Source organism: Pavona decussata, unplaced genomic scaffold (assembly GCF_977016875.1).
Source record: "Pavona decussata unplaced genomic scaffold, jaPavDecu1.1 SCAFFOLD_244, whole genome shotgun sequence".
In the NCBI taxonomy this organism is placed as follows: Eukaryota; Metazoa; Cnidaria; class Anthozoa; order Scleractinia; family Agariciidae; genus Pavona; species Pavona decussata.
This window is the reverse complement of record NW_028145649.1, coordinates 979302-1007297: the sequence shown is the minus strand read 5'-3', so window position 1 is coordinate 1007297 and position 27996 is coordinate 979302. Positions and strand designations below refer to the sequence as shown.

General features: G+C 39.1%; 1 protein-coding gene across 1 annotated transcript; it reads right to left on the bottom strand.

Moving 5' to 3' along the window:
- LOC146457301 (GRIP1-associated protein 1-like) lies at positions 1-26524 on the bottom strand. Its single transcript, XM_085092030.1, has 32 exons — positions 26418-26524; positions 26276-26342; positions 25520-25581; positions 24521-24547; positions 23115-23165; positions 22930-22986; positions 21684-21813; positions 20919-21398; positions 20134-20183; positions 19177-19296; positions 17939-17986; positions 17796-17827; positions 17089-17136; positions 16039-16084; positions 15583-15636; positions 15417-15494; positions 14979-15025; positions 14621-14666; positions 14401-14439; positions 13776-13871; positions 11753-11848; positions 10735-10839; positions 10409-10450; positions 8962-9075; positions 7805-8047; positions 6034-6133; positions 5882-5930; positions 4857-4914; positions 4208-4315; positions 3586-3679; positions 2461-2615; positions 1-2132 (listed from the first exon to the last, which is right to left on the bottom strand). The coding sequence occupies exons 1-32, from the start codon at positions 26457-26459 to the stop codon at positions 1920-1922; spliced, it is 2997 nt and encodes a 998-aa protein (XP_084948156.1). The 5' UTR covers positions 26460-26524; the 3' UTR covers positions 1-1919.
- Between the last annotated feature and the right edge of the window lie 1472 nt (positions 26525-27996).

Sequence of the window (27996 nt, the reverse complement as noted above, 5' to 3'; positions counted from 1 at the left end):
TTTATTTTAAAAGTTTATTTTTGACCTCATTTTTTAATTACAAATATAAGATTAACTATCTTAATTTTATAACTCCTGTATTCATTATGTGCTTGTTACCAAACATTTCATTTATTTATATGAAAAATAAATGTCCACCTTCAAATTCTACGTACGATCTTGAATTAAAAAGTAACAATGCTTTTAGTAGTTAATTGAAAACTAACTCTAAATACCTTATAACAGGACATTTTCCGACAATTTGTTACTATTTTGAAACAGGCAACTGAATTTCGCGAACTTGGAAATTTGTTCAATCTTTCTTCTCATGAACAAGCGAATTTCCCTTGTTTGCGACATCCAATTGTCGCGAAAATTGAACTCACGAAAGGTAAGTTCTCGAACGTAACTTAACGCAAGCTAACGTAACGTAACGTAAGGTTCTCGTCAATTCCGTGAGTTCAAATGGCATGCTCTGGTTATGAATTGTAATGATACTCGAATGGAAATAGCTCCCTAAAATAGAAACTCGTGCAGGGCGTCTGGCTTTACGACTTAAATTACGTTTAAAAGTTTATGTACACTTTGTATCCCTAGTAGTTTATGTATTTCCTCGTGAATGTTCGTAAAATCTGTAAAGTATTCCAATGCCACGCGCATAGACGGGCGTCAAGTTTTGTAAAGAAATAAAACAGTACGACACCTATCAATTACGCTGTACATTCGTTAATACAAAATTATGAAACTTGAAAAAAAAAAAACATTTTCATATAACCTCTATATTAAGTGCGTTGCACAAAGCAACGAACACAAAAATTATTGCAACGCAACTTTTACACAACGCTCAATGTAACACAACGATGGTTTCTACGTTTAACCAAGTAACGTTTACAAAACCGCAACTGAGTTTACACGATCGGAACTTTCCGCAAAGTTTACAAAGCCGCTATCATTTTAACCAGTGAAACAAAAATTTCACAAGAATTTAAAGGGAATTCAAACTCTCCGCCAAATCTCGTTTGGCTTCTAACTCTCATGGAATTTCATCGTCGTCTTTCATGAATTCACATCGGCTTTCAAACACTCTCATTAGCTGCTCTTATGCTAGAGACGCACAATCCTTTGCGATAAACTTGGCGAAACAATTGTAGCATGTCTGGTTATGCCTCTCGTAGCTCTTCTGGTATAAAGACACGGGCTCAAGATACGGATTATGCATCTAAACATACTATCTTCGGTTTAATGCGTTCTTCAAGATGCGTTTCATCCAGATGCATAATCTTGTGTCCGAATTTATGCTGGACGAACTACGAAACAATCGATCGATCATTCTGATGCATAATCTGACTTGTGTCCGTCGTTATCCGTGTACATCCCACGCCGATGATACGCTGAGAGTTTCGAAGTTCCACGCCAAGCACCGACACCAGGAAAATGTTATGCCGACCGCCTGAGACTCTAATCCCTACACCGGGAAAGAAATCCTGGACATTTTGGACAAAAACAGTTCGTTTGAACGGTGGAAGCTTTCAAAAGCCTGCTAGGTAATTTTTCGTCACGCCAATACCTATGAGGTAATCTAAAGCCAAGCATTACCTCTGTCTTACGCCGCTTTACGCCAAAGACCAGGATCGTACGCCAGTAGCCGAGCGATTTAGAAACCCACATCAAAGATCTTCGGTGTAACCTATATAAAATACAACATGGGACGAACTGTGAGGCCCATAACCAGACACAATACAGATGTTTTCCCAAGTATGTCTCCCACGGATTTTGTGTCTCTATGTCGTCTCTAGTCGACTCTCATCCGCTCTCACAGTTTGAGAAACATCCTTTCGCATTCGGCCGGAAAGAACCAACTTCAGGAATGTGTTTCGTTGTATAAAAGTTACACTACATTATATATATAAAAAAAAAAACTGGAAACTGTATACCAATGGCTAACTAGTGCTAGGTTCTTCAATGTTTGCAGTTGTCAATGAACTGGAGTCTAAATTTGAATCTGAGTTTTGGTCCACTTCCGGTAGAATCACTTCCTGTGGTTTTACACTCGCTTTGGTCTGCGTCACTTCCTGTGGTTTTACGCTCCCTTTGGTCTGAGTCACTTCCTGTTGCTTTATCTTTTGCAGTTCTTTAGACATGGCGTCCACGTCCTACGAACAAATGAAAGATAGTGGTCGTTTAGAAAACCTCAAACGCCTGCAGAATTCCCGACTGTACGATCTAAAGCCGAAAAAGAAAGCTAGAACCTATCCCGTTTAACGTGTTTAAATACTTTGTCCTCGTTTTTGAACCCGTATAAAAGTAACTATTTCTGGTATAAGCAGGAGACCATATGGGCTCCTGGGAGGGGGGGGGGGGGGGGTTGGGTGAACCACTCATACTGTGTCCTATCAGTAGTCTAATCATATGAGTCTTAACTCTAAATTGACGCCTGTCAAGTTTTTCAAAAACTCGATATCAATGTACTTAGTTTCTCACCCGTTGAAGTTGTACATTTTTTGTGAGCGTCTCCTCCAACATAAGCTGGATTCTCCGTGTGTTTTCTGCCTTGGCTTTACCAAAAGGAGACTTTATCTTTTCCTTCAGCACAGATATGGGCGCCGGTGATGATTTCGGAGACTCCGCTACGGGACCTAAAAAAACAGTTGAAATAATATCATTTATTTTTAAAAACTGAGTCATTGGATAACGAAGTTCCACAGTTTTGATTGGTTTAGCGGCCATGATATATGAGCCATTATACCATGCCCCACAAATATGGTAAGAGAACGCGTCAGAGGGAAAGGAAATATCCCTAAATCAGCAAGATATCATCTCGTATCCAACGCGCGCTCGTGGAATAATTGTTAATTATTATGTGTCTGAACTAGTCCATAACGAAAAAACTGACTCTGATTGGTTCCCTCAGCGGTCCGATTTTTCAGTGTTTTGTGTTTCGAAAATATGTGCTATAGACCTTTGTCAAGCGGAACCATGTTGAGTCTCAGAGGAATAAAAAGCTTTGTTTTTGCACAGCAAGCCTCGCCCGGACGCGTATTCAGTGCGAGGCTTGCCGTGCCTGACTCAACATGGCCGCCGAGTGTCATAGGTCTATTGTGTGTAAGTGGAAACCAGTTCCGTTAGTTCTGCAAATTTGCAATAGATCCATACAATAAAAGCCTTATTCGACTGGCTTGTTCGACTGCTTCTGGCGGAGAAATATTAGTGCCGTTCTTGGTCAGAAGTTCGTTGGAAATCTCCTCCGGGTTAGTCCATTCGTTTGCACATATGAAAACAAGAACTTGCCCAAACTTTCCCAACTTTTTGGTGCATTGCGTTATTTTAGCTGCTATTAGTGCATTGCAATACTCACCTTAGCTTTGATTGGAACATTTTTGACAAGGAATTGCGCAACTTTCGTCAGCTGCAATTGGTGCATTGCGTTACTGACGTTAGCTGCTATTGGTGCATTGCGTTACTGACGTTAGCTGCTATTGGTGCATTGCGTTACTCACCTTAGCTTTGATTGGCCTATTGTCAAAGAATTCCGTAACTCTCATTAGCTGTGATTAGTGCATTGCGTTACTTTTAAACGCTACATGAGTGTTTTCGGAGGTGACTCACCGATTTTCGTCTCCATAGCGTATGCCTGAATGATGGCCGACTTTTGAATCAGATCTTCCGCTAAAGCAGCTCCATTTTCTTCAAGATGGCGAACCTGTGCGAATGAAATGGAGAGATACTTTATTTAACCATAACTCTCTTAACCGGTAAACCACAGGTACCCCAAGCTCTATGACAGATATAGACCGTGACCTTTACGTGAGTGTTGTACTGAATTTGAGCGTCACGGCAACCATTGCGTAGCGGTGAAATTATAAGAATTTGTATGGGAAAAAAAGGTTCCTCCTTCAATTTAAAAATGTCAACGAGTTTTCAATAAAAAAAAAAATCCCTCCCTAAATTCCCTTGTCTGTTTTTCTTTCTCCTATGTGGTTTTTGGAGCGATTTAGCGCGATTCCAGCGAGTTTTAGTTCCATTGCTTTTATCTCTTTATATCCTTTCCCTATACATTTTTTCCTTAGAGAGAAAAGCAATGGAACTAAAACTCGCTGGAATCATGCTAAATCGCTCCAAAACATATTTTGCCGCGCCTTACAAAACAGATTTATCATCCTTTTCTTTGCCGCTACACTGGTAAAGCGCCAACTGTCGTAACTTCAAGAAGCTTGATTTTGCTACCAACCTTTTCTTCGAGTAGCCACTTTTCTTGCTGCACATCTGCAAGCCGTTCAATTAGGTCAGTGGTATCATCATTGAGCATGCTCACAGTGGAGGCGGCAGGACTAGGAGGCTGAAAAGAACAAATAGAGCTTTGAGCAAGCACAAGCGCCTTACACAAGCGCCTTGGACAAGCGAGGAGCGTACCTAATTATGACTTATTTTCGCGATGAAGACAATCAATTGACTATTAAAAATTGCGAAAAAACATCACTTAAAATCATTTTAAGATTTAAAAATGGCTAAAAACGACGACGTTTCGACGCTAGCTTGACGTGATTATCAAGTCAAAAAATGCGTATATGTTTGAAAATTTTATAAAGACTGGAACGAGCAATAGGTCATAAAAAAGCTGTAAGTTAACATAAGAAAAAGTCACAAGTTTTCTTAGTCAAATGTATTTCTAAGTCACTTCTTCCTCGAATACAAAAATAACACGTAAATAAACGCCTTTGCTGTGGACAAAAATAAGACTTGAAGGTCTTATTCCCTTTTAATCTGCGAAAACAAAGTATCGCGAAATACGTTTCCGTCGAGTTCGCAAAATTAAGTGACCGCGAAAATTAGTGAAAATAACTTTTACCATTTTCCCCCTAAAAGTTTAAAATTCATACCCTAAATTCAGGACTGTCCATCTCACTTCTTGAAGGGTGACTTAGAACTGAAGAATCACTGAAAAAGAAACAAAAAAGCTGAAGTTATCGCCATACAGCTAGCGTCCTACGAAGACGTCCTCTGGCTCGTAACGTCGTGCACTTGGGGAGAAATGCGTGACGTAACGAGCCAAAGAATCAGCTTCCCTCTTTATATTGCAATTGGCGCCACTTACGGAATAACGAGTGTTTACAACGCAACGTACGATTGGTCTTGTGTGGATTTACTCTTGATTGACCAATTCAAGGTAGACTAAATGCTTGTTCTTCTTGGATAGACGAATTTGTAGGATGCCTCATTACCTTCGGAGATACTCGCGGGCAAGTATTTTTTTCCCGTCCCGAACTGAAATCTGCCCCTTGTTCTCTGAGGATGAGGTTTCATAACTACGTTAAAGCAGCCTACGCCAAGATGTCTTCCATTTCGTTTAAGCGGAAAGGAAATAAGAGACGTAGGCTACGGGGAAAGGGAACCTAAGCAACAACGACGGCGACGGCAACGAAAACGCCACCGCAAATCAATAGGTTTAATGAGGAAATGCAATTACCCTACACGTGGTACATTTTTTTTGTCGTCCTATGCAAACAACAACGTGAAATGACCACATTTAAAGTTTTGTGGAGAACATGAGCACACGACGGTGAATTTTTCGTTCTCCTTCCTTACTTGAACGCCTTTCCTATCAATTTAGATCTCGGATACTTCGCCAATATTGTTCAAGTTGAACGCGAAATAGCTCAAACAACCTGAATTTATATTTTCAAGTGACGTTTTCGTTGGCGTTGCCGTCGTCGTTGTTCAAGTACCTCCCTAAAGTGAAGCAAGTGTAACGGAAACAAGTAATATACACTAACTGCATTGTAACCAGAAATACAATAACAAACATTAAATACTAAAATAGAGTAGAATTCAGTAAATGAATTGAAATACGGGACCGAAAAAAATTGAATATCAGTGAATAATTTCGGACAAAAAAAAAACTCACCCGCTATTTCGACGTTGATGTTCTTTGCCCGAAAATAAATCGTCAAGTGCTTTAAGAGAAAAGGAATAAAGAAATTTGATAAGTTTACGAATGCTTTCTTATACTTTCAAGCATGAATGCTTGTCCCCATTTTATAAGAGAAAAGACCGTACCTGGCTTGACTCTGTTCTCTGACAAAGCTTCTTGCAATTTTTGTTGTAACTGCTCGGCTCTCTTCCTCTCTAGCTTCAGCTGACGTTTCAGATCTTTCACCTTCAATCAGAGTAGAAAACAGTTGCTTCACGTAGTCTGTCTTTAGTGTCTATGTGTCGCTATAACTTTTAGACTAAAGTAAGTGTGCGAGCCCGGGCTCTTTCATACTCAAGCGGTTTTTGTTTCGCACGCACGCTCAATGATGTTCTCAAAACTAAAAACGCTGTGACAAGGCTAACTCAACCGCGCCGCCTGTGAATTCTCGAGGGCGAGTCAATTTACGTCGTTGGAAATGTCTTCCCGTGTTTGTTTCATGGACTGGTAATTTATCTGAGAGAAATAACATCAGAAAACAACAGGCTTTGTGTGTGTTCGCGTTATTTCCAACGCTTTATTTATTTATTTTATTTATCTTATTTATTTTGCCACACCACAAACACAATGTAAACATAAAAAAAAAAAAATAAAAAAAAATAGATGTAACAATGGCAAGGAGACCTAAAGGAAACTATTAACATGGATTGGCGCATAGAGAGTGCACGTTTTAACTACACGAAGGCAGTGACCACCTTAAGGGAAGGACGCTCTAAAATCACGTTATAATCAACGATCGTAGAAGGATATTAAAGCAACAGTGTTTGTCGCCTTCGGAATTTAGCGGCCAGCTTCAATTTAGCGCCGTCCCTCGAATAAGCTGAAATACTCAATAACCCCTCACCAGTGAAAAACAGTTGGTAGGAATTTACTTTTTCTTCACTGCTAAGGACAATAAATTCAGTGACGCCAAGTTGTCAAAACTACAAAATTTCATAGGTCCTCAGGAAATACGGCATCTAGCAAGGGAACGCCGATACCAGTTTTCAAAAAACGATCCGATACCAATAGGAAATTTACCGATATTTCGAAGTTTTTCGACATCGATTTAGTGTGGAGTTAACACGCCATTTTGTGTTCCAGGTGGTCACCAGAGCAGTATCGAAAGATATCGAAACCGATATTTCTTATGAGTAGCGATATTCTTAAGGGAAGTCCAAATCGATGGTATCGATTATTTGCTACCGGTATCGTCCCATCCTAAGCATCTGGGAACGTGTGCAAAGAAATCAAAACAAAACGACAAGACAGACTTATAGGCGAATCTCTGTTTACACTTTTTGCCTCATTAACATATGCTTATCACTACCTGATGACGCTAATAAAATAAAAACTCTGAATATTGAAAGGGCATAACAGTTTCAGTTTTCTCTGAAAATTTGAGCCCAATACATCGAATGGTTTTGGAGAAATTCCCTTCTAAAAACTCGAAATTTTACAGAGAATGTATGACTCGTTAACTTTTTTGCCACCCAGCAATTTCGCAGTTTTTGATGGCTGATGTTTCCTTCAATATTGCTTGCAAAGAGGTGGAAATTGCACAAATTGCTCATCTTTAACAGCTCTTTCAACTTTTGCATTTAGTTCATATATACGGCCACGGCTTCTATGAGTTAAATCGTATGCTAATGAGGAAAAATGTAAAGAATGACGTTAGCAAAGATTCGCCTATGGAGCGTTTTCATTCACGTGACTACCGGCCATATTGGTTTACTGAAACAAAAGAAAGTATTTGCATAAAAACAGAGTACAATTCCCAGAGGTTTAGTTTGGGACACCAACATGGCCGCCTTTTCTTTGTTTTGGGGCACCAACATGGCCGCCGTGACGTCATGTGAAAACACTCTATACACCCACCAGTTGATCTCCTTTCTTTCCAGCAATTCTATTTTCAACTTCTTTATCTTTCAGCTCCTGTTGAAGTTTTTCCATCTCTTGACCTTTCTCTTCCATCTCGTCTTGCAGAGCCGTTATCTGGGACTGGAATCCTTCTTTTTCTTTTTCTCTCTCCTCTCCTATCGCTGCTAATTCACTTTCGCGCTCCGCCTGCAGAGCTGCTAAACTTTGTTCACTTCGTTCCTTCTCCGCTTTCAAGTTTTCCTTAAGAAATAGAATAACAAACAGCAGGGTGTGTACACATTTTTTACTTTTTCCATACCATTATTTTGTCTTTCCAGACTCAAGGTTTTGAGCCAAATTGCACTCGTGGAACAAAAGTAATTATCTCAATACATAAATAAACACAATAGCACAGTAACCGAGATGCAATGCGGACGCAAGATAGTAAAGTCAGGGGGGATGGTTAGGCCTGTTTCAGACGCCGTGCTTCACATGAGCCGAATCGAATTCAAATTTAGACCGTCCCAAATTACCTGATCCCAGCTGAATTGATTCAGATGGCGAACTTAATTCAGCCGAAATTAATTCACAGAAGCATACTATGACGTACGGCGTTTTAACCATGGCCGGTCGACAGCCGTAATTCCCGGCTGAGCCAGTCGGGAAAAACTAACTAAGCCGATCCGAATTAGATCGGCCGTTCTGAATTGATGTAGACGCCGTACTTCACACGAACTTACCTCATTGAATTCGATTCGGCTCAGGTGAAGTACGGCGTCTGAACCGGGCCTTTTAAGAGAGTTCTTATGAGAGTTCTGCGATTAAACATTAGTAGTAAAGCGGTTCTCTGATATGCTACGGACTATATCGACCCCTTTTACCACTAACATTTTGGCTTACACGAAATTTCAGTGAAATACTCTGACAAAGATGTCACTAAGCAATTAAGCACTTGTTACAGCTTTGACAAACTCTAAACTTTATCTGTATTTTCCATACGTTTTCCGGGTCTGGAAAACTAGTTACAGATTTCCATGCTTTTTCAAAATTTCCAAACTCTGAAGGAACCCTGAAATAGTGATTTTATTTTTCTCAACGATAGTAAGACAACAGTGCAACAATAGAGTTTACACTAAAGTGCAGCATTGCGGGATTCAATTGCGTTTTAAGGTTACCTCCGTTTCAGTAAGTCTTCGCTCAAACCATCCACTCTTACTCTCAACTGACTGCAGTTTGGCTTTCACTTCCGTAAGTTTCTGCTGTGAGTCCTCAAGTTCCTTACGTAGTTTCTATCAAAAATAATATTACAATGCGAATAAGACAAGTCAGATCGACACAAAATAACCATTCAAACGGGAGAGGAATGAACAACAAGTCTTAACGTTAACTAAAGATTTAGCATTGCACTTACGGCAAACGACAAATGGCAGAAATGCCCACGTGACCATGCTTATCCTACATTTGTCTCTCACTGTTTTCAGTTTCTCAGTAAAATTGAGCAGTTTTGCATACGCATCCAAAGTCAGAATGATTTTGCTCTATTCTCATCTATGTACTCAGTTTTTCAAGAAAAACGCGAATCTCACGTCTGCCGTTTTCCATAAACGCGGTTCTAAAACCCTCTATTGATTCTTGAAGTTTGCAGTTTAAAACTACTGTCAAAAAATGCCACCCTTCACCCTTCTGACATCTTACTTTACGGAGGCCCGGGCAGAAATTGAAGTCCAAGGAAGAAGAACGGATAAAAATAACCCCGATATTACGAGCTCTCTCCGTTATGGACACCAAATAGTGGTACCGAAGGTATACTTAATGGCGGGTGTAGACTATACTTTTCAGGGGGCGATTGTACCCACGTCAAAAATGGCGATAGGGTACCTTTTAGTAGCCTGCCAGCAGACGTCTCCAAAATAAATAGGAGACGTCTGCAGGCAGGCTACCTTTTAAGGGCTTTTGATAATCGTCGAGTTCCCCCTACCCCCTCTCCCCGTTCGTCACGTTTTTAGGCGGGTAACCCGAAGGAAGCTCTATGGTGACGTCAATCTCGTTCACAGAAGCTGTATTCCTTTTGGTCAACACCAAGGAAGCAAGGCTGGTCTAAAACGCGCGCGGGCTCTGGGGACGAGATTGTGGTCACGTTAAAAATCTTACGCATGCGTACAAGATCTGAAAAGCCGGACTCTAACCAAGAGATCATCACGGACGTAAATAGATCCCCCCAACATAATCTATTCCAATGAAGATGTGTCTCAAGTTCTTTGTCGATTGCTTCCAAATGTGGGTAAGCCAACAGCCAATCAACCAATTAGACTATTACCCCATGTCGCCCACCATCTTTCTCAAACTCCCTTAGTCCTCTTTAGTTTTCATCCACGAAAACATGTGGACGTACTATTCGCGCAGGACTGGTGAGCTCTAAAGATAACTTGAGATACATTTTCATTAGAATCAAGAAAGTAAGGGGGTCTACGCTCTCCAGTGCTCATCTCCTGATTAGTACACAGTATAGGGTTCTATTGACTTGATGCAATGGTAAATTCTCCGTACTATAAAGATTCATACAAACAACCGAATCAATTGAGGAGAATTATTCTTTTTTCACTATAGAAACATTCCTATTACCTTTTCTCCTGTTAGATGCTCCCTTAGTTCGCTGAGTTCTTTCTGCGTGAAACATCACAAAAAAAATATTTGATCAGCAACAAAACAACAACAACAATTTATTTGAAAAACAACAGAATGAACGGCTTGTCCCGCAATTAGTTACAAAACTAATCGAGGCGGGACAAGACGAATGCAGGAACACTTTAGAAAACTAACAAGAACTTACAAATACAGACATGCAAAACTTAGAAATTAGAAAAAGATTTCCTTGATTCTTGTCCAGCAAAGTAAAAGGATAATGGAATATTAGCCACTGCAAAAACAGAAAAGTTTATTCAACGAACCTTGTGATCTTCCTGTAGCTTATCCAGCTGTTTTTTGTGGTTCGTGTCAGCTGTTTGTTTATCGATTGCCATCTCATCAAGTAAATTCTTTCGGCTCTCAGCAACCTAAAAAACACGGTCCAAAAACGAAAGAAAGAAAGTTAACCCTTTAAAAGACCCAAGTGGTGACAAAGATCTATTTTCTCCTTACAATGTCGCTGCTTGATTAAACATTTAAGGACGGTGCCTACTTTTATTACCGCGCATACGCTCTGCGCATCTCGAGAACTCGGGTTTCCTATGGGTGGTGCCTAATAATACAGGGATATTTTTGCGCAGTTTAAAACTATGCAGAGAAAGCAGAACTTAGCAAAAGCTCTTGGTATCCAAAAAGAAAAATGGGGGTAACCATGCATTTTTCAGAGATAATAAAGCTTCAAAATGGAAAAAAGCCATACATTGCTTTGTATTTTACTGCTTTTTGAATTATTGTTGCTTAATTATCTCTGAAAAAAAAGCGTGGTTACCCCCAATTATCTTTTTGGATTCCAATAGCCCTTGCTAAGATCTGCTTTTCCTGCATAGTCATAAACCGCGCGAAAAAGCTTTTGTATTAGTAGGCACCGTCCTTAAGTCAGGAGAATAAGGGTTTTAATCGCCAAACGTGAAATGCCTTGATCTTTAGACAAAATCTCCCAACTAGCAGCATAAGGAATCTATGGAGGACAGTGAGAAGATAGTCATAAACCGCGCGAAAAAGCTTTTGTATTAGTAGGCACCGTCCTTAAGTCAGGAGAATAAGGGTTTTAATCGCCAAACGTGAAATGCCTTGATCTTTAGACAAAATCTCCCAACTAGCAGCATAAGGAATCTATGGAGGACAGTGAGAAGAATATACGTGTTGATATTGGAGCTGAAACTAAACGCTACCTAGTACTCTCTACAGCCAGCTGCGAACCATTAATAACTACTAACATGTACAATAACATAAACTTTGAATTAATTTTTAGTTTTCGAGGTAAAAATGCAAAAAAAATACCTTGGATATTTCTTGTACTGAATTCTCTAATTTATGTCGCTCCTCAGTCAGCTGTGAAATTTGTTCATTCCAACCATCCACAGCCGTGTGTTGTTCCTGGTGTGGAACAAAAATGGACGTCAGCTACTCACAAATAGTAAAATGATAAATTTAAGGAACTGCAGCGGGGAATTGAAATGTGGTCCGGTTGGAGTTGAGTTAGAACGGTTTTCAAGCTCTTCTCTAAGCGGTTACTTTCAACCTTAGCATCACATTTTATTCAATAATCAAAGTATGATCAGGGAAACCGGACAAACTGCTGAAGGTATCCCCTATCGCTGGACTAGTCTTTCTCATCCGGGGGGGGGGGGGGGGGGAGGGACTGAGGCATGTCGCGTGTTCTCGCAGTTGGCCATTTTTTCGCGCTCCCTCGTTTGTGTCGCTTACTTACTTACTTTTTTAGGGGAAAAATAGTCCACTTGTAGTCTATGAACTTACGTAACGGGACGGCTAATAGAGAGATTAAGCACCACGTTTACGGCAAACGGCAAACTTGAGATTCGCGTTTATGTTTTCTTCGAAAAAAAAAAAGTGAGTACATAGATGAGAATAATGCAAAATAATTCTGGCCTTTGATGCTAACGCAAAACTACTCAATTTTTCTGAGAAACTGAAAACAGTGAACGGCAAATTAACGATAAACATGGTCACATGGCCATTTCTGCTTGTTTGCCGTTTGCCGTGGTGCTATGGAGATTCTGCTGTGTTTTGGTGACAACTGCACAAATATTTGAGAAAGTACCTGCTCTCAGAGCAAGGAGACGGAAACATTAAGTGATTTTTCCAAGGACGAACAAACTGGTGGCAATTAGGTTTTCGCGATTTCTCCAAAATACAAGACAAGAACTTGAAAAAAAATTGTAAACCACTTCCAAGTATACTAGAATCTGTGTACTAGCAACTGGGGCATTATTTTAACGTTTCCATCCGTATCGCCGACATGTTTTTTGGCTATTAACAGTGAAACTGAAAATTTAATTTTTGACCTAAAAATGACAAGCCAAGACAATCGAAAATTGCGCACAAAATAGCGGCGGTCGCCTTGGTCACACATAGGGAACTTAAAGGGACAGTATCACGCTACTTTTAGTAACACATCGAAAATCGGAAAGACGCTATTCGGTTGCTAGTAGCCAAGATATAATGACAAAATCCATTAAAAGACTGTCAGAATGCAAAGAAACTATCCACGGATATTTTCGCCGGCAGATGACCAAGATGGAGAGGGGTTCAAATTTGAAAACGTCTGGCAGACGTTTTCAAATTTCGCTGTTGTAACGCACTAAAAATCGCCGGTTGTACTATATTTTGGTTCAACCTTTCGTCTTAGAATCACTATTAATATTTCTTTAAATTAGCGATTGAAAAATTAATTAAGACAGTGTTCAAAGTTTAAAATTAGTGAATTTTGGCCAAAAATCATGATGTCTTCCATCGATCTCCCATGATACTGCCCCTTTAAGCAGCGACGACGGCAACGCCAACGAAAACGTCACCTGAAAATATAACGTTATTTCATTTGTATTACTTCGCGATTATTTCAACTCGTTCAAATTCTAAAGAAACGGCGGACTACCCAGGAACCAAATTGGTTGGAGTCGCGAATAAAAATAAGAAAATGAAAAAATTCACTGTCGTGCTTTCACGTTCTCAACAGAACCTTGAATCTGGTCATTTCACGTCGTTGTTTTGCAGAGGAGGGCACAGAAATGTACCAAAATTTCAAACGCACCTGCAGAGCGATTAATTTTACTCATTAAACCTATTGTTTTGCGGCGTTGTCGTTGTCGTCGCCGTCGTCGTTGCTTAAGTTCCCTAAGGACAATCTACCACGACCTTTCCTCAGCCATCATGTTGCATCAGCTCACTAGTATGACATGGAAAAGCGAGCGCATAATCATCTAAGTTAAGAGCCACAGTTTAGATCCAGAATCTGACAGCCACTTTCTCTGATGTGACTGTCGTGTTTTTAGCACACACTTGCCTTCACGTGAGCAGTGAGTTCATCAACTTCCATGGCGAGCTCGGCACAGCGAGTTTCCGTCACAGAAACCTTGTTTTCTAGCTGAGATATCAGGTCCTAAATAATAAATAAACAAACAAAACAAACAATGTAAAACAGAAGATACTAATGAGAATGATTTATTATTCAGTGAGTGACACAGGCATACTCGGAAAAAAAATTCCGAGTGCTCCTATCAGGAGTCTAACTTAAGACCTTACGATTACTAGTTCGGATGCTCTACCACTAAGCTACAAGAGACTCGTGGGAGCTGAGGCCATTAAGCTAGGTTAAAATAAAAAATAAATAAATCACTTTATTTAAGTGTCAATGTATTTAGCGCAGAGCACTAATTGGGGACACTTTCCAGATAGAACTGGAATTTAGAAATGTTGGTTTTTGAGGAGAGGGGAAAACCGGAGTACCTGGAGAAAAACCTCTCGGAGCAAGGACGAGAAGAAGCAACAAACTCAACCCACATATGACGCCGAGTCCGGGAATCGAACCCGGGCCGTACTTAGTCGGTTATACCTTGCATTCACGTAGTTAACAGCGATAGCCTCTCATTTATACAAATTTAATTTTTTTCTAGAATTTTATATGTTACCTCTGATTCTTCCTGTTCTTCCCTGGCAGTCTTTATTTTCTACAAAAACCAAAGAATAAGTTATGTTCGCTATGTTATTACTCCAAGTTGTGTTTTAGTTACTACAACTAGTGCAGTGCATCGTATCCTTCGGAAGTAGTATAAAAGAGAGCCTGAAAGCTAGGAATGCTAAAAAGAGCACTCCAAACAACAGCAATGGCAACAACAACTCAATACTGACCTCCTTTAATTGTTGTACTTCAGCAACCAGCGAGCTATTTTCTTGCCTGGAAATAACCACAGGAAGAACAGAAAAATAAGACAGATGGAACGCTAAGCCATTCACCTTAATTCACAAATTATTTGAGGGGACACTAAATAGCGTATCAACTTCAACTTTAACTGATTGCAAATTTTTGTTATATCGGAGAGTTGTTTAATCTACAATCGAAGGTGGTTCCCGCACGCAGGGTTGACATGGGGTTCCAACCTTTAAGGCACCAGTTCCCAAGCTCACCTATTGGTAAAGAGTTTATTGTAATTTTTTTCGTACTTTTAGTAATTTTAATTTCACACTGTAGTACAGTCGTGCATTGTACCTTAGGCCAGCCACAAGCTGCTCTGTTTCTTCTGCTGACGATGTGGCCTAAAAATGAAATAAATAATTAAGCGATGTAATGGTACTTTAGTCTACAACAAACACATGTGAGGACCGTATTTGTTTATTTAATTTTCTACTTGCAAAGGTGAGCCCAATTGTTTTGTTTTTCGTTCATGCCAAACAGCTAAAAGATTCGAGTCTAGCCTTCAAAAGACACTTTTAAAAGGCATTTTTTCAAGATTTCTTACATGGAAAGACTTTAATTCTCCTTTCTTGTCCCCATACTTTTCTTATAAAAGTACTGGGGAGAAGTTATTCAGTAAAATATCAAGAAAATTCACCTTGGGTGATCATATCCTTAATTCTCATGACCGGAAGGGTTGAATAAGCATTGATATTATAAGGAGAAATTTGAGGCTGATCACTGTTAGCATACCTGGTTCTGTTGGGTAGTCATGGTCTCTTCAAGTCCACTGATTTTTCTCTCTGCCTCTCCCCTGAATTCCATGTATCGCTAGTAATTGAACGAATCAAAATAGTACAATGATTTATTTCCCGGCTATTTAGAAAAGAAGCCATTTAATAACACCCAAAATTACTACCTGATTAGATTCATTTACTGTCTCTTGGAGCTTAGCCAATTGCTGAGTTAATATCTGGAAATAAAATAATTGTGAAATATAAACAAGTACATCAACTTTAAAATTAATGTCAGTAATATTATTGACAAATTTATCGTCAGTCCACTACTTGGGAAACAATTTTTATTTTTGAAATACTTAAAGCTGTTGTGTAAAGAAAAGTTCATCGCTTTATACCGTCAATAGACTAGGAAAATTTCTACGTGAATTCTGAAATCTCGTTGGCAATGGTCAAAACTGGCATGTAAATTTCAAGACTCTGTGCAAATCTCAAAACAACAACAAAAAATGATCACGTGTGATGCAGATTGACTGTAAATGAATGAAAGGGTAGAAAGAGGGCCATATTGGAACAATTTCACCAAAGAAGCAAGAAATTGCAAGAGGCAAAAGAAATTTAAACCATAACATATCTACCTCCATTTCTTGCTGTTTAGAAGCCTTTAAATCCTCCAGGGATTTCCTAAAATAATAAATATACAAAAATGTAAAAGGAAAATATAAAACAAACAACCTCAATGTTAGTGCTTAATACTAAACACAGTAATTAGTACAAGGTATAGAGATTCCAAATCAAGAATTTTCTATGCTAGAGCTCTCTTTGTCACCCCTGTGTTTGATAAATCAAAAATTATATAATTATTTCAGCTAATATTAATTTTATTGGAGATCAATCAAGCTGTTGGTTTTGAATCTTGGTAGATTATTCCCCCTACTCAAGTGACTCTCTTGTAGGGCTGTAATTATGTTTTGAGGCACAATCTACATTGGGCTAACTGCTATGCACTTGTAACAAATTTGTTACTTTGCGAGCAAACTGAAAATTGAACAGTCAAGATAACCCATAATACGATAGTCCCACCAAGAGTACTCCGCTGCAACACGTATTTAACAAATCGATGGCAGTTTTCTATGGTCAATACTCTTATAGGCCATAAAATGACATCATAAAATGTTCAAAACTCAAGTGCAGCTCGTGGTTTCACTGCCAAGTTTTGAACATTTTATGGCATCATTTTATGGTCTATAAGAGTATAGACCATAGAAAACTGCCATCAATTTGTTTTTTACAAATGTAACACGGACAAAGTATGAGTACAAATTGGCTTTCTTTTTTGTTAAGAAAGCGCGTGCATTACATCTGATGTAATGCAGTAGCTACAAGCCAATCAACACGCAGAAATTTTTACAGTTATTGTAAAATATGGGTTATAACAATAGCCCTGTCTTGGTATAATTTATGTATTTGTGTATGGGCAGATCTGTAGTACATGTACATTGTACTCATAGCCAAATGTTAGGTTAGGTATGTATTATCCTTGGCTACTGATTCCTAAGAATGCCTGTTGGTGGCGTTCTTGTAGTTGTGATTAAGGCTTGTATGTCAGCATTGATACCTCTTGGCTTCAGTGTATGCTTAAACCTGATTGAGCGCAGGCCAACAAGTGTACTGTTACATGATCTTACTTGTTTTCTGAATAAAGTTTCTCTTTCTCTTCCTGAAGCTGCAAATAGCTGTTTAAAAGACAAGAATGAGAATACGTTTCAATCAACCAAAACAACTTCCTCTGAATAATGCAGTCTGTTAACTCAGCTGGACAGCACCATAGCCAAAATAGAATGCAGTGGAAAGGGGAGGGGGGGGGGGGGGGGAAGCGTGAGGTGCAAAGACAAGAGTGGAAATCAGATGAAAAGGGGGACTGAACAAGAAAAAAAAATTAGAGGACAGCATTGTGTGAGACAGAAGTATGAACTGAGAAAAACAGGAAAACATTGCCCAATAATGTGTGACAAGTGCTGCATTTGCTCAAACAAGTGCCAAGTATGCTTATTTTGAACTCAGTATTTTTGCTAATTTCTAAATCAATAGACTGGCTTGACTTTTGCACTACTTATTGTCCTTGGCAGTAACAATGGCGTACATTCTTGAAATATGTTCTTTATTCTTCATGTGATAAATTCCAAACTTCTTTGAGGGGTGAGTGGGCAGCTTAGTTTTCTTGACATCAAGGGGAAGCTTATTCAAAGGAGGCTGCTGGATTGTGGGTGGGTGCATGGGTAGGTAAGTTGGTGGGTTGGTGGGTGGTTAATCAACCAAAACTTGTAACTGCCCAAGTGAAAAAGATACAAGAGCTGTACCACAAGGGAAGCTTGGATCTAGGTTTAAAACACACCTTTCCTGTTTCCGCTTGACTTTCTCTGTAAGCTATAAGAATTGGGAAAAAAAATTGGTTTACAAATACAGCAGCTGCTGTAAAAATGAGTCATAAGCAATAACAAAAATATACTAATCACAGTTCTGAATATTTAACCCTACCTTAGCTAGTTCTTGCTCCAACTTAGAAATTTCCTGTTTGCTTGATGTCTACAAGAAAATAGATGAGCTTCAGATGCATGTCCATGCCACGGTATAAAATAATAAATTATTTTATTACTCTAGCTATAATGGGAGTCCATTAAAGGCCCAACATAGAACCAATAGGTTTCCAAGTGTAGTCATCTGGACAATTTGGAGCAAACGGTGCAAGTTCTCACCAAACCATGAAGGAAGTTTTATTACAATTTTAACCCTTTAACACCTACATGTAATATCAAAGAAAAAATTCTCTTATCTGGGGAGAAGTTATTAAAATATCAACTGAAGGAAATTCACCTTGGGTAATCATATCCTTAATTCTCGTGACCTCAGGGGTTGAATAAGAATTGATATTACAAGGAGAACTTGATGCTGATCACTTTAACAGCTTAAGGGGTTTAACCTGAGGGCATACAGCTGCAATGGATTAAGCACTTCATCCAGGTGCGGGTCCAGACCAGTTTTCACTGTTTTACAGAAAACAGTCTGAATTTAGAATATAACATAAGTTAATTCTCAGGTTTAAGTATGGAAAATACCTGTCAGAGTGACTTGAAAACCCAGGAAATGGCACTTTCATACAGACCACCTTAGACCCTGAGGCTCGGATTATCAGAAAGAGGTCACATTTTTATAGATCTGCCCATGTCATCCAGGGGCAGGGCTGGGGTATTGAGCGCATGTACAATGTAACTGTAATAAATGTACTCCTAGTTACTTTAAGAAGATTAGTGAAATTGCCAATCTTTAGCCTCATGGGCTGCCTGCATCACAAGTGCAGCCTGCAGTGCAGACGTATTTTGTCGCGCCCAGTGCACATTTTCTTATTAGGCCGCCATATAATCTTGGATTTGGTAACTGTGGAGGATTGGGGCGAGGAAATATTTGCCGAGGGAGTAAGTGTTAAGTAGAAAAATGGGCCCCAAACCTCCACAGTTACCAAATCAAAGATGGCGGCCTAATACGAAAATGTGCACTTGCGCGACAAAATATGCCTGTACTGCGGGCTACCACAAGTGTAATGTCACTGTACCTCATTGCACTATGAACAGTTATATGTCACCCAAATGTCACCCTGATCTACTTTATCATTTGAACCTCTTGATGATTTAAATGTTAAAGTGCTCTCTCTGTGTGTCCATATTAATGAAGCTTTACACTGTGTTAGTTTTCATATTGGACAAATTTTCTGCACTCACCTCAGCCTCCTGTAGTTGTTCTTGTAGAAGTCTCTTTTCCTCTCGTTCAGTGTCCAGCTGAAGTTGAAGGCCGGCCATTTCTTTGACTTGCTTTTCAAGAGTAACACTTCTCACCTCAACCTGTAAAGATGACACCAACAAAAATTTGGCAGATGAGTGAAACCACTCACCTACAGCTTCTAGCTTTCGAACATTTAATGGTGTTATTTTATGATCTATTCAACAATTATTCCACGAGCGCGCGTTGGATATGAGATGATAGATAGCGGACGAGGTGTGTAGCGCCGAGAAGCCTATAATCATCTCATATCCAACAAGCGCAAGTAGAATAATTGTTTTATTAAAAACAATCAAGAAATATTACTAAATCCTACTGATTTCGCTGTGCAGGAATAACTAGCAGAAAATTTAATGGTCGCCATTAATCGGCCATGGTATAATAGCTCATATACCATGGCCGCTAAGCCAATCAAATCCCTCGAATTGCATTATACAATGATTCAGTTTTAAATAAAAAAGTATAGACCATGGAAAACTGCTGTTGATTTGCTAAGTGGCTCAGTACTAATACAATAAATAATGAGAGCAGTGCAACCTGGCACAAAGACATCTCAAAACAAAGACCTGTGATGTGAAAAATAACTACAGTTCACTCTGCTAGTGGGTAAAACATTTGATTCTGTAGCAACTAAGGGATTCTGGGTGCATGGGCCCCATGCTGTAAAGGAGATGAGTCCGATTTTTAGTTTGCTATAAATGTTAATTCTGGTGCATAAGAAACACATGTGAATAAGCATTTCTCCCAAGACTTTTCTCCTTGATTGAAGCTTTGAAACACATCCTTGTACAAGACTGGTTTCTTCAATTTTACTTCAAATGAAAATGTCTTTTAATAGGGGGATATGATCATACATTTATAATTATTCTATGCGATAAAAAGCACTTAAAAGAACTGACCTCTTGTAGTTGTTCCCTTGTAGGACTTCTTGTCATTCGAGTGGGCAAATCTATAAAATTTGAACACTCATTTGGTAGATGATACATTGATTGATGATACATGTACCTTAAGTTGGTTAAATTTCAATATTATTAGTAAGCTCATAACAAAAAAAGCATTAACTGGTGATCAAACAAGTTCAAAACTATGGACTTGCTTCTGGTGTGTAAAACTTCCAGAAAATATCCCTCCCCCTTATCATCACAGAAGGGATTTTCCTATCCCCCCCCCCCCCCCCGACCCCACCCCTCCAGTGGATGGGGACGGGAAGAGGGAAGACCCTGGAAACAAGGTTGCTTGGCATTTCCAATTTTAGCTTAAATGTTACTTTTAATTAATTGTTTCCTGGGGGGAGGGCATTGACACACTCAGGAATTTCCAATCACTTCTGTAGGGGAGAGGGAAGTGGGTATTTGCTGGATTATTTTTCACTCAATCTCAATCTCGTACCCAGAGTCCTCAGGCTTTTTGGTCAGCTGTTGGTTGCCCAGAGAGACTCTGGGGAACTGGAATTTTATTACCGCAGGATTTCTGTGGTAAAACAATGCAAGCCTTTATGGAGCAGCCAATCAAAAAAAATTTTTTTAATTCTCCAGGCTCCTCCTGGTGACCAACCACTGGCCAAAGAACCTCAGGACTCTGGGTACGAGGTTGACTCAATCCTTCTTAAGTCCCCTAAGTCCAAGTACTTTTAGCATCAACTCTTGAACTAAATTATGTTGACTGGTAATTAAAAATATCTCACCATCATCTGAAGACAAGAGGGGGATTAAATCTTCAGTGAGTTTTCTTTTTAAATTGTCTACTTCCTTGATAACATCTTGATTGCTATCTGAACAGTGTTTTGATTCTTTGCTGTCTGTTTCACCGTTATCAGCCGATTCCTCATTATCTTTCTCATAACCTCGTGCAACATCATGTCTTTCATTTGTTTCTTGTTCATTTGAAACATCACCAGTCCTGCTAGTACACATTCTCTTGCAAAACATTGACAGCTCTCTGTTCAAAATTTCGTGAAATCTGCATTCCAGTGTTTCAGACTGTCCACTGGTTTTGATTGTGTGTTCCTTGTCAGTTTTAAGCTCTCCATTCTCTAAAGAATCATTACTACTGTCCATCTGGTCAACTTGTAACTTTGACTCGCAGCTGTCATCTTGTTGATCCGAGAAGGACTGCAGCTTCTCGTGTAACTGAAGTAATTCTTTTTCATACCTCTGTTGAGAATCTGTCGCAAAAGGGATGAAAATTCAATTAAACTGTGGCTAAATATCATTAAGGATAAGTTAAATTTGAGCCAGGGGATGGTCAGCAGTCCACCTGCATAGTTTTATGTGGGGGCGCCCTCAGGAGATTTCAGGGGAAACTGTTTTGCCTGCCATTGCTATCTTGCTTGCATTTCACTTGCTATCCCTTTAAATTTTTTTACACCCTGTCCTCCTTCTCTGGAGGTACTGTAAGTATGATAGGTTTCTGCTGAGCCTCCATCTATGCATGACCGGCAAAGACTTACTTGTCAAACTTTTTTGAAGAGCAGCATTTTCAGCTCGGAGTCTTCGTATTTCAGTATCTGCTCCTGAATCAGCCTGGCTGCCATCTTTGGAAGCCACCTGCCTTGTAAGTTTTTCATTGTCATCATTCAGCTAATGGATTGGAAAGGAGAACCATCAGATTATAGACAAAAACTATAAATTAAAGTGCACCTAGCCCCCCAATTTTTTTTCTCTTAAATAAATCTCTGCACCTGTTTGAAACATATTGCGCTATTTGGCGCCTTTTTCAACCAAATCTTGACTTTTTTAAGGCTGTAAAAATTACGAAATCTAGCCATCATCTGTCCTATGACCGAGCTAGCAAGGGGCATGGGTTATTCCTTACTTGACGTCACAAACTGATTTGCATTGTATTAAGTCTTTGTGAAAATGCATGCATGCAAAGCAGTTTGTGACATCATGTAAGGAATAGACCCATGCCCCTTACTAGCTCCGTCATGGGACAGATGATGGCTAGATTTCGTAACTTTTACAGCCTTTAAAAAGTCAAGATTTGGTTGCAAAAAGGCTCAACGCGTTTCGAACAGGTGCAAAGATTTATTTAAGCGAAAAAAAAAATTGGTGGGTTAGGTGCACTTTAATGTAAAGTTGCTGAATATTACAGAGCTTAACCCAATTTCTGTGGCATTAAACAGCTACAGTGTACATGTAGAAGTATTGCTTCTCCTCCCTGGACGGGCCAGTGTTAGTCCATCGCAGGGTTACCTCCTCACTGGTACCCATTTATACACCTGGGTGATGAGAGACAATGTGGAGCAAAGTTTCTTGTCTTAGGAAACAACACAGCAATGAAGAGACCAACCTAGACTTGAACCACCGACCCTCAGATCTTCCAACGGTCTGATCAAAAGTCCAACGCTCTAACCACCACACCTCCACCATCAAAAACTATGCTAAGCAGAAATTGCTTCAAATGTGTTCTAGTTTGGCAAACGGATTGATTACCATGGAAGAATCATACAGTAGTTCCAAATTTATTTTATTGTATCTTAAGACCAAAATCTCAAGAATTACATATAGCCTATGACTTTTTTATCATTTCCACTAATTCCCAAGCAAGGATAAAGAATGCAAGTTTCAGCTTATGAGAAAATGACAAGGACACGCACTGCTTCTATTTCTGATGTTGACAAGGAAGCACAATTTACTTTGCCTATATACATGTATTGTTTTTGTACAAAAAGTAATAAAAAATTGTTACATCACCTTAGTTATTTCTTCAAGAAGAGTTTGATTTTGTAGCTTGAAGTTTTCTTCCTGTGTCTGAGATTAAGTTATTGAAAATGTGATATACCATAATTTATTAAATATTATATTATCACAAATACAATCATTATAATTATGTATCTCATAGGTGTTAAAAATGTCAACTAAAATGACATGACAATTACCTGAAACTGTCTCTGCAAATTTTCATTTTCTTCCAAGAGCACAGCATATTCCTGAAAATAAACAAAGACTAATTATTTTCAAATCTTACATGGATTTTGAAGAAACTGCTATTTAGAAGGCATGTTTTCACCTAGTAATGGTTATGCCTAAGACAACAACTAAGTCTGAGGTCTGGCGTTCACTTACTACAGATCCAACAAAATGTTACTAGTATGTTAAGTGATTGATCATTCTTAAGGCAGTGCCTCCTTTGGCTACTGCAAACACATTCTGCACAATACCACATCTCAAGATGGTCTGAGAAACACTGGTTTCTTACAGATGTTCAGTGTCGACTAATACAGACTGAGGTATTTTGTGCATTTCATGACTATGCAGGAAAAGCAGATCTTAGCAAGGGTTATTGAAAACTATGGAGAAAATTGGGGGTAGCCATGCATTTTCGTTTTTTAGAAATAATTAAGCTTCAATTTTAATGTTGTAAATTGTTTTGTATTTTAGAGCATTTCAGAATTACTGCATGGTTACCTCCACTTTTTCTTTTTGAACTCCAACCAATAACCCTTAAATATTAAGATCTGCTTTTCCCACACAGTCATTAAGGCCATACAAAAATACTTCTTTATTATAATTATCTCTCAGCTAGTACATGCAGTGTGATTGGTTAATTTTGCGGGCCATATTTCACTGTACAGCCCGCTAAACTTCAACTAGTTTCCTTTCCTGTGCACCCAATTAACTTCAAAGATATAATAAATATCTTACTAATTAACCTCGTTTTCTTGGTCCATACTGCAGGTTACGGATCCTTTATCCTTAGTTCTGTATTAATGAAGGGTATTTACAAATTTTTCCGCTTGGCCCAGCCACTTAGCTCGATTAGCTTGCTATTTCTAAGAGGCTGTGCTCTCTTCCTTAGTAATTTTTTTTTCTTGCATTTATGTAACACTATATAATTTCTGGGCACGAATAAAGATTGTTTTTGTTGTTGTTGTTTTTCTGTTGATTTGTGGCTCGTGTGCTTCACGTTTAGGCCATAAATCATTGGGAAAAAAGTGACAACTTGGTCCATAACTAACCGTATGGACCTTGAACTTGGTTAAGTAGGAGGTATGTATTTAGGAAGCACCATCCTTAATGAATGCTAGTTTGAGCACAATCTTAATGTATTGTACTGGGCCGGGTGAGCTTCATCATTTAAATCTTTTTTACATGCATCATCCTTCACCTTTGGATAGTGCTTCGTTCCTATTTAATCCAGTGACTATTTTGTTGATTCTACTTTTGTACATGACCAAAATAATCATGATGGAAATCAGGAAGGATAGATGTAAGACTAAAATACATGTGACACACTGTACTCTTCTGTGACTTATTATTCACCTTCTGCTGACCAGAAACCTACCTTTCTGTTTTTGCTTTTGTTTATAATCTGGAAAATTAAAAGAAAATAATAATCTCAATGCTGCTGCCTAACGGGAGCCCGGTAGCCTGCGGCACCCAAGAAAATGCTCTGGGTTCTTAATGTTTTGCAGCAGCACCTAACACTTCACATGTTGGGCTCCTAACTTCTCAGCTTTTGGCCTTGTGGTTATTCTTAGGCAACAGCCTTGAATCTTTGAGTGATGCATCCATTTATATAATTTGACATGAATCAAATATTAACAGTTCAACAACAAGTTAGTAGTCATAACTCAGAGATACGGCATTCCGATCTGATCAAGTATTAAAGTCGACATTGTGGTGAGTTAAATTTGTGTTCAAATATCAACAAGTGAATAAATTTATAGATTAATGAGTGATCATTGAAGTCATGTATGACACTTGAGCAGCCATGAAAAGAAAGTCTGAAAACACATGACCTCTGTGATACCGGTTCAGTGCTCTACAAATTGAGTTACCATATTTATTTGATTAACTGCCCACCTTTGAATAAGTGGCCACGTCGAACAAATGCCCACCCTGAAAGCCCAAAAAGTTAATAAGTGCCCACCCTCAAATCAGCACCCACTCCACCCCCTCCTGACAAAACACGTTCTGTACTAGCCTAGTGTGAAGCAAGAGGAGCATCAGTTGTGTTCCCAAATTGATTTTAGATATTGTAGTCGACGAACTTTTATATAATTGTTTACGGCTTGTTTATGTTAGCTTTTGCACTTGGTTTTGTCTTGTTGAAGCAAAATAAACTTGTTATCCCTTGTTTTGTTATATTATGTCCTCACTTGCCGAAAATGTTGGGGAAATAATAGGCACCCACCCTCGAATAATTGCTCACCCTTGTGTTCCCAAAATTAATTAAGCACCCACGGCGGTTAATCGAATAAATGCAGTACACATGTATCAAGCCAACTGGGACCTGGTCATAAATTGTGAACCCAGAACATGTCCATAGAGGTGTCTCTACCTTGTATTGTTTCTGCAGTTCTTTCTCCTGGTTTGTATATTTTTCTTGAAGTTGATCTAGTTCTAAAAAAAAAATCATTCATGTCAATGTCATCATACCACATATTAATCATTGATTTACATTATAGAAATAAACAGCACTGACTTGAAAGTAAGAACCGTGAAGTACAGCATTAAACAGTACTACCTGTAATTACTGCTCCATGGTCTTCATTTGAATGGTCTTAAAACATTAGGAATTTAACAAAACCACACAACGTGGTTCGAGACTTGATTGTGAGAGTCAAAGGCTGGACGTACTGAATTTACAAAAACTAACATTTAGAAAATATTTATCTTCACTGATTCACTATTCTTGCAGTTAGTAAGCTTATAAACACCTTTCACAGACGAAATTCAATCTATGGCATTAAAAATACGTCTTATCGCTCATTTCATCATTTTTTATGAAGAAAATAAGAGAAAAGAGGGCTGTGATGAGAAAGCTAAATGCAGTATAAGATTATTAAAAGCTAACCACCATATGGACATGGATCGGATATGTTGATCGAGAAAAAATAACAGATCAGAATTTTCAATTTCCCGGTATTTTTTCTTAACCTAAACAGGAAATGAACACCTAAAATCAAGACTTAAGATTCTTAAGAAACTCATCAAGAATCAAAAAAAGGCAATCGCTCATTGTTTAAGAAATAAATATTTACACTTTTACGATATTAAGCTAATATATTGTAAATTTGATCGAATCGATACGAACCTGCCTGCTGCCTGTTACAATTAGCTTCGAGCTCATAATTTAGCGTACGCAGCTCAATCAGCTGTGTCTACGGGTAAAAAAGAGAAAACATTGAAGTTATTTCTAAGAAACCAATAGATCCGTTAATTTCCTTCCAGTTTACCTGCATTCGATTGAACTCTTCATCTGATAGGGACGACGCCATTTTGGAAAATGGCCACTTCCTCTACCCAGCATCCCCTGCAGCGAGAACGGCCTCGTTTTGGAGTCGACTTCCGGAAGGAACCAGTTTCACAGCAGGGAGAATAGATCTATCCGCCCTGCCAGTAGACTGTTCGTGAAAATGAGCCTGCGTCCACTTTTTTGTACTCTAAGTTAAGTAAATCATGTTACAGTGGTGTAAATAAGGAATGAGATTTTTCACTTAAGTTCAATGTTCAAGGGGTGGCCAGCTGTGTAACCGTATTGGAGAGTTCGTGCCCTGTTGTTTTCCCAGCTGCCCAAGGGAGTGTTGAGTGAACCTGTGAATAAATAAATAAATAACTGAAGCTGCGAGAAGTTGAGCTTCAAAGAACAGGCCTTATCACGGTTTTCGACGCCATTTTGACAAGTAGGCAAACAGGCTTGAAATAACAGTGTTTGTATGGAAATCCGATGTCAAATAATTTTCATAAAACATCGCTTCTGAAAAATTCATGAATTGGAAACTTTTGGCACTAGGAAAAGGAGTTAAAGAAAAAAATTGGAGGGATGTAGCTGTGCCAGAAAGCGTCCAGTCGTGTTTTGAACTTTCCATACATTTCCCTGGTTTTTTTTTCCCGCGAAGTATTTTTAGTAGCTGTCACGGCTGTTTCGCTTTACAGACAAATGGGGGTAAAATTTTCATACACTCGGTTTTTTAGAAAACCACCCCCCCCCCCCCCCCCCAAGGACGTAATAAACGATCGGTCCCTTATTTCAAGCCTGTTTGCCTACTGTATTCTTTGTCATTTACCAGCTTTTCAAGTCGATTCGAAGCGATTATGGTGAGTTAGCGTCATTCGGGTTTCTACTGCTAAGTGTAACGAAAGGCCGAACAGTATTTCAGCCATGCCCGAAGCACGAAACGGAATAAATCCGTTGAAATCATCCCTAGTGTCCAAAGTAGAGATGCATACCTATCCTGCCAGTGCACCTCCGACTCAATTGAAGCCGTATCACGTTTGCTAGAAAGATTTTCTTTCAAGTCAGCTCGCTTCTGCGATTTCGAAAGATGCGCGGTCAGATCGTCATGGACACATTGAACGTTCGAACAGCACGCTGGCTAACAAAAGTTCCCTGGCACGGGGGGAACAGTGGCCAGCATGCAGCTGTCCACAGGCAAACAGATTTGTTCCCGGGGCCTCCTCGTGTCCTTTTTGTCAAGACCGTCAAAAGACCATTGTTTCCATCGACCAATCAAAATTACCACCGGACTATTCAACCTAAATTTCCGGTACAGAATCAAATATATGGACAACCTGTTGTCCTTTTTCCCAGAAATTTGGAAATTCCGGGAATTTTCCGTTCCACTGGTCATACCCTGACTGAGGATATCAACCAGTTGAATATTTTTGCTCCATTCAAACTTAAAAAAACCATTGTGACTGTTCCAATAAAAGGAGAAGTTAGCTTGACGTGTAAGAAATAATGCAAGAAAAGTGAAGTTTCTACTGACACATTCCAATCAAGCAGTATTCGGTCTTAACAAGTAATTCGTTCTT